The 7,998-nt window shown below is 39.7% G+C and overlaps 1 protein-coding gene across 1 annotated transcript; it reads left to right on the top strand.

Moving 5' to 3' along the window:
* The first annotated feature begins 1,138 nt into the window (after window positions 1–1,138).
* Window positions 1,139–4,099, top strand: LOC111213416 (probable disease resistance protein At1g15890). The gene has a single exon (XM_022715167.2). It carries the CDS (start codon window positions 1,139–1,141, stop codon window positions 3,920–3,922), a length of 2,784 nt encoding a protein of 927 aa, XP_022570888.1. The 3' UTR covers window positions 3,923–4,099.
* Window positions 4,100–7,998: the final 3,899 nt, after the last annotated feature.

A 7,998-nucleotide genomic window follows, 5' to 3' on the forward strand; every position in this document is an offset into this window, starting at 1 on the left:
GTATGAAGAACTTACGACAGTTTCAGGTTACGTTTGCAACGGATTGTTCTCAATTGGTGAAAATGGTTTCGGAACCAGAAGAATGGCCAACATTTGAAAGCTACCTGGAAGCTATTAAGCTTTTACGAAGAAGCTTGCACAACTCAGATATCATCTATGTACCCCGAACGGAGAACCTACGGGCGGATAGCTTGGCACGTAGTGCTAGGAAACAACCGTCTTTCGTCATTCATATGGATGCGGAGTTGCCGATCTGGTTTACAGAGTCAATATGAGTCTGTAAACATTAAATGTATTTTAAAAATAAAAAAATAATTCTTATATATTTTGTGTTGTTATCCGAAGATAATATATTTTAATATATTTTAAAAATAGATTTAAAAATTAAAAGATTTAAGGTTTAGAATATATTATGTTATCCAAAAATATGTTATTTTTAAAATAAATATATTGACAGCATAATATTTTAAAAATAAATATAAATCTCTGTATTTAGTTTTATGTATATATGAAGGTTTTCAATTTTTTTTTAATAAAAGATACTTTATTAAAGTAAACAAATTATCGTATATTCAAAATTTAATATTTAATTAAATATTAAATATTTCAAAAGCAAGAAAATAATTGATTTTAATGGTTTCTGAATTGATAATATATTTTTTATAAATTTATGTAAAATTATTAAGTACACAAGTGCGGATAACACACCAAGTAAAATACATATAATACATATAAGCCGACGCTTCCTTGTAGACTTGTAGCTCGTTGAATATCACCCGTTACTCCTTGGGGGTGGTCAAGAAAAAACATAACGACCCAAACCAAAATATAAATTTAACTGTAAACCAATTCTCTTACTCCACAAATTTTACAGCTAAATTTATATTTTGGTTTAGGTCGTTCTGTTTTTTTTTTTTTAACCACCCTAACGATTAATGGGTGATATTCAACGATGTTGATTTAGAGTCTACAACCAAGGCAAAATCACATTTCGTTTCAGTAAATTGCTCAGGAAAATAAACATAACAAATTGGATTGGACTGTAACATCCAAAGTCTTAAAGTCCACAAGTTGTTCATGTGACTCTAACTAGACATCCTAAGGGATAAGGAAAGTGTGGCCTTCATCATTATTGTTTATGAATTATTGGTGTAGAGTTATTGCTCTTCGCTGGTTGCTTACTATTTTCTCATCAAGACAATCAAAATCATTGGTGTTCCTCTTTCTCTTGTTCATTCACCAAAGCAATGAGTTTGGTTTTGGTTTCTTTCTGAAAGTCAGAGCAAAGATGGGAGACTGTCTATCAGTATTACCATGGGGTCAAGCGGTAGATATAGCCTGCAACTGCTTACTTGGGGATGGAAATTACATTCATATGATGAAGGATAATCTCGAGGCTCTGAAAACAAATATGCAAAAACTTAGAGAAAGGCGAAATGATATTGCAACAAGAGTTTCCATAGAAGAAGATAAAGGTTTAGAGCAGCTTGATCAAGTAAAAGGATGGCGTTCAAGGGTAGCAAGTATTGACTCTCAGGTCAGTTGTCTGCTTGAGGATGAACCAGCTGAAATCAATCGATTGTGTCTTTTTGGATATTTTTCCGAAGATTGCATATCAAGCTATGAGTATGGTAAAGAGGTATCAAAGAAGTTGGAAGATGTTAAAGAGCTTTATTCTGCAGGAGATTTTAAAGATGTGGCTGGAAAAAGGCGTGCAGCAAAGGTGGAAACGAAACGTATCCAAACAACAGTGGGTTTGGATTCGATGATTGGAAAAGCATGGGACAGCATCATGAAACCTGAACGAAGAACTTTAGGTATTTATGGAATGGGGGGAGTGGGGAAAACAACCCTCTTAGCTACTATCAACAACAAATTTGACGAAGAGGTGAATGAATTTGATGTTGTGATATGGGTTGCGGTCTCTAAAGATTTGCAATACAAGGGCATTCATGATCAGATTCTAAGAAGATTACGTGTTGACAAGGAATGGGAAAATCAAACAGAGGAGGAGAAAAAAAAATTAATAGAGAATATCCTAGGAAGAAAGAAATTTATACTGCTGTTAGATGATCTGTGGAGCGCGGTAGATTTGAACAAGATTGGAGTTCCAAGTCCAACTCAAGAAAATGGATCAAAGATAGTTTTCACCACTCGTTCAGAAAAAGTTTGCAGCGACATGGAAGCTGACGATGAGCTGAAAATGGATTGTTTGCCAACGACTGAAGCGTGGGAACTGTTTCAAAATGCAGTTGGAGAAGTCCGATTAAAGGGGCATCCAGATATTCCCACACTTGCAAAAAGAATTTCTGAAAAATGTTATGGCTTGCCGCTTGCACTCAATGTGATTGGCAAAGCCATGAAATGTAAAAAGGATGTACATGAATGGCGTGATGCAATTGATGTTCTCAATACGTCTAGCAGCGAGTTTCCAGGTATGGAAGAAAATATTCTTTCAGTTTTGAAGTTCAGCTATGATGGTTTAGAGGATGAAAAGGTGAAATCATGCTTCATGTATTGTTCTTTGTTCCCGGAAGATTATCAAATAAATAAGGAGGAGTTGATAGAGTATTGGATTGGCGAAGGATTTATAAAGGGAGAGAGAGATGAAGATGGAAATAACAACAAAGGTCATGCTATAATTGGTTCGTTGGTTCGTGCGCATCTATTGATGGAGTGCGAAACTAAATCCACTCTTTTCGAAATTGGATTACTACCTGCGGTGAAAATGCATGATGTGTTACGTGAAATGGCTCTTTGGATAGGGTCTACTTCTGGAAAAGAGGAAGAAAAACAGTGCGTCACATCCGGTGTGAAGCTAAGCCGTATACCAGATGACATCAACTGGTCAGTTTTGAGAAGGATCTCGTTGATGAGTAATAGAATTGAAGAGATATCTTGCTGTCCCAAATGCCCCAACCTTTCGACTCTGTTTCTCCAGGATAACATGTTGAAGGTTATACCGGGTGAATTCTTTCAGTTTATGCGAGCCCTTGTCGTCTTGGACCTTTCGCGTAATTTCGGTCTTAGGGAATTGTCGGAAGAAATTTGCAGCTTGACTTCCTTGCAGTACCTCAATTTATCACGGACAGGTATACATTCGTTACCAGTTCATTTGAAGGGGTTGAGGAAACTAATAAGCCTGGACCTGGAGTACTGTTTCGGACTTGAAAGCATTGATGGGATAGGAACAAGCTTACCAAATCTTCAGGTGTTGAAACTATTTCATTCTTCTGTTTTTATTGATGCAAGATCAATTGAAGAGCTACAACTTTTAGAGCACTTGAAGATTTTAACAGGAACCGTGAAAGATGCTTTAATGTTGGAAAGTATCCAAAGAGTTGAGCGATTGGCCAGTTGTGTTCAACGCCTTTGGATTATCAATATGTCCGCAGAGGTTTTAACATTAAACACGGTAGCTCTGGGCGGTCTTCGAGAACTTTATATTATGTACTCCGAAATCTCAGAGATAAAGATAGAGTGGAAAAGCAAAGAGAAAGAAGATCTTCTATGTGACAGTTCTCCATGCTTCAAGCACCTCTCACATATTGTTATAGTCAATTTGCAAGGTCCAAAAGAATTGACCTGGTTATTGTTTGCTCCAAATCTCAAGCATATATCGGTGGGACGTTCACGAAGGCTAAAAGAAATAATAAATAAGAAGAAGGGAATGAGTATTAGCAATGTGCATCCTGATATGACGGTTCCCTTTCGGAAGCTAGAAACCCTCAGTTTATGGCGCTTGAGTAAATTAAAGAGAATATGCTCCTCCTGCTGTTCAATCCCTGAGAACTTTATATTATGTCCTCCTCCTGCTCTTCAATCCCTGAGACATTTTTTTGTCGAAGACTGCCCAAAGCTACCCAAAGCTGCCACGAAGAGAGTCCGAGACACCATCAAGAATAATGAAGATGATGAATGAGGCTCTGAAGCCCTGTTGCATATGTCATATGTGTGTGTGAGTGTATCCTCTCAGTTTCTTAAACTTGGTTTTCGTTTTATTGTTCTGCTTTTGCATGATCACATTTCCACTATTCTCCCGTTTGTAATCATTTGATACACTTTCCTTAAAGCTTTCATTTGTGTGTGTTTTGTTTCATGGAATCTCGTGATTGATGCTCGCCCATGGCTGCTGGTTCTGAACTTGGTTAATGGCTTTTCTCTCTTCCTTGAATTAAAGAGCTACAACATGTAAAGAACATTGTTTTTTTGGTAGGTACAACAAGAAGTTGTATCAAGAACATGTTTGTTGATTAATTCAACAACACATTTCTTTTGTGTTTTTGGTAGGTGCAACAAGAAGTTTCACCAACTCTCCATAATCTCCTATAAATAACCACACAAAGAGAAGAAGAAATTCATCCCAAAAACAAAGAAAGAGAGAACAAGAGAAGAAGAGAGTGAGTAAGAGAGAAAATAAGAGAAAAAAAAAAATCTTTCTTGTGAGAAAATCTTTCTCTATAAGAAATTAAATGTAATTTCTTGAGTGTATTTGGGGTCGGGTGTGAGTTGAGAGCTTGTAAAAATTTCCCGGGTTGATAATAAAAGATCTGTAGCAGGTCCGAAGACGTAGGCAAGATTGGCCGAACTCCGTTAACAGTTGTGTGTGTGTTTTTCCGCTCCCATAAATTCTGGTTTACCGCAAAATTTGACCGCGTATTTCCTAACAACTGGTATCAGAGCTTGAGTTACGGTGATTGGTCAAATTTTTTGCGGAGTTACTATTCATGTAAACAGTAATTCGTGAATAGTGAATTTTGTCGGTAACATCGGTTTGTCGACGTAGGTGTTCTAATACACGGTGGTTCCAGAAACGATGGGAGGCGAAGACGGTTCAGGGCACAGTATCGGGAAATTTGACGGTACAGATTATGCATTTTGGAGAATGCAAATTGAAGATTATCTGTACGGAATGAAGCTTCATCAACCGCTGAGCAAGAAGCCTGAGAAGATGGATCAGGATGAGTGGGAGCTCCTTGACAGACAAGTTCTGGGTGTTATAAGGTTAACACTGTCGAAAAACGTTGCTCACAACGTTGCGAAGGAGAAGACCACAGAAGGGCTCATGAAAGTTCTCTCTGATATGTATGAGAAACCTTCGGCAAACAATAAGGTGTTTCTCATGAAGAAACTCTTTCATTTGAAGATGGAAGAAGGTGGCCTGGTTGCCGCACATGTGAACAGTTCAACACGATTGTCAACCAACTGTCATCGGTTGAAATCGAGTTTGGTGATGAAGTGCGAGCACTGATTTTGTTGGCATCTCTGCCAAATAGTTGGGAGCCAATGAGAGCAGCGGTTAGTAATTCTGTGGGTACTCAAAAGCTTAAATTCAATGATGTTAGAGATCGTATCCTTGCTGAGGAAGTTCGAAGGATAGACTCTGGGGAGGCATCAACGAGCTATGCTTTCAACGTGGAAAACATAGGGAGACACCCAAATAGAAATAACCGGAGTAATGGCAGATCGAAGTCAAGGAATGGACGGGGTCAATCCATATTCAGACAGCCTGCAGAGTGCTGGAATTGTGGAAAGACAGGTCACATTAAGAAGAATTGCCGAGCACCACCGAAGAAGGAAGACAACACTAGAGGCGGAGCCAATGTAGTGACACGTGAAATCGCTGATGCATTGGTAGTGTCTGTTGATCCCCCGAGGAAAATTGAAGCTCGTGATGCAACTGCAAATACCATCAAAGCGTCAATCTCCTATGTCGATAGCCCAGTCGATTCATGGATGCTTGACTCAGGAGCGTCGTTCCACACCACACCGCACCATAACATCATGGAAAATTATGTTGCGGGAAATTACGGAAAGGTATATCTTGCTGATGGATTACCTTTGGACATAGTTGCTATTGGAGATATCAACCTGAAGATGTCAGACAGACGTGTGTGGAAGATTATGAAGGTCAGACATGTGCCAAAGTTGATGCGAAATCTGATCTCAGTAGGTCAACTTGATGATACGGGGCACGATGTTAATTTTGGTGGTGGAGCCTGGAGAGTCAAGAAAGGTTCCATGGTAGTGGCTAGAGGTCATAAAAGAGGCACTCTTTATATGACGACGAGTTATCAAGACACTGTTGCTGTTGTCGAGAATGCCAAATAGACCAAGTTGTGGCATTGTAGGTTCGGACACATGAGTGAGAAAGGGATGAAACTCATGGTGGAAAATAGCGCTCTAGCGGATCTGAAGACTGTGGATAATCAGATGTGTGAAAGCTGCATCCTTGGGAAGCAGAAACGAGTTAGTTTCTCTAAAGGAGGAAGAGAGCCAAAATCTGAGAAGATATAGCTGGTGCACACTGACGTGTGGGGACCCGCTCCTGTTGCATCGCTGGGAGGTTCATACTACTATGTGACTTTTATCGACGACTCCACAAGAAAGGTGTGGGTTTACTTCATGAAGAACAAGCATGAAGTGTTTTCGATTTTCAAAATATGGAAAGCCATGGTTGAGATTGAGACGAATCTCAAGTTGAAGTGTTTAAGGTCTGATAATGGTGGAGAGTACATCAGCGACGAGTTCAAGAGATATTGAGCTGATAATGGGATCAAGATGGAGAAGACTATTCCTGGAACGCCTCAACAGAATGGAATAGCGGAAAGGATGAACCGAACCTTGAATGAGCGTGCAAGGAGCATGAGAATGCACTTTGGATTGCCAAAGACGTTTTGGGCAGATGCAATCAATATTACAGCCTTCTTAATAAACAGAGGACCGTCTGTACCATTGGGATTTAAGATCCCTGAAGAAGTTTGGAGCGGAAAGAAAGTAAATCTTTCTTATCTAAAGGTGTTCGGATGCTTAGCTTATGTTCATATTGATGATGCTGCAAGAAGTAAACTTGACTCGAAGTCTAAGAAGTGTTACTTCATCGGCTATGGTAACACGGAGTTTGGTTACCGGTTTTGGGATGATGAAAATCGAAGGATCATCCGCAGCAAGAATGTTGTGTTCAAAGAAGAAGCGTTGTACAAGGATAAGCTAAGAAAAGGCTCGGAGAGGAAAGAGCCTGGAGCTGTTGACTTAGAAGATATCCTGACACCGGAGTTGCCACATGATACCGCAACAACGGAAGAAGAAATCTCTCAAGACGAGAGTGGTGAACCTGAAGAAAGTGATGATTCTGAAGTGGTCACATATACACCAGTCACAGAGTTACGACGGTCAAGCAGAATCATCAGAAAGCCAATAAGATTTTCTCCATCGCCCAACTACATTCTGCTCACAGACAGAGGCGAACCTGAATGTTATGAGGAAGCTTTGCAAGTTGATGAGCAGATCAAGTGGGAGCTTGCAATGAACGACGAGATGGACTCGTTGTTATCCAATCACACGTGGGAGTTAGCAGATTTGCCTAAGGAGAAAAAGGCATTGCATAACAAGTGGGTTTACAGGATAAAAGAAGAACCTGATTGGAGTAAGCGCTATAAAGCGAGGCTTGTTGTGAATGGATTCCAACAAAAAGAAGGCGCCGAAATCTTCTCTCATGTAGTAAAGATGGTGACCATCAGAACTGTTCTTAGGCTGGTAGCACAAGAAGATCTGCATCTTCAACAGATGGATGTGAAGACAGCATTTCTTCACGGTGATTTGGATGAGGAAATTTATATGAAGCAACCCGAAGGCTTTGAGATCAAAGGGAAGGAAAGCCTTGTTTGCAAGCTGAAAAGGAGTTTGTACGGCTTAAAACAAGCTCCAAGACAGTGGTATAAACGGTTCGACAGCTTTATTAAAGGCGTTGGTTTCTTGAGGTGTGAAGCTGACCACTGTTGTTACTTCAAGACACTTGAAGAGTCCTACTTGATATTGCTCCTATATGTCGATGACATGCTGATAGTAGGAGCAGACTTGCACGAGATCAATAGCTTGAAGACGAAGCTCTCAGAAGAGTTTGCGATGAAAGACCTTGGAGAAGCAAGATAGATTCTAGGGATGAGAATCAGTAGAAACAAGGAAGGTCTTAGTATGTGAAGAAAGTCCTCAAGAGGT

The sequence above is a fragment of the Brassica napus genome, chromosome C6 (genome assembly GCF_020379485.1).
Source record: "Brassica napus cultivar Da-Ae chromosome C6, Da-Ae, whole genome shotgun sequence".
NCBI lineage: Eukaryota > Viridiplantae > Streptophyta > Magnoliopsida > Brassicales > Brassicaceae > Brassica > Brassica napus.

Coding starts and splice junctions, on each gene's coding strand:
- LOC111213416 (XM_022715167.2), top strand. CDS start 1,139: ATGAATTATTGGTGTAGAGTTATTGCTCTTCGCTGGTTGCTTACTATT.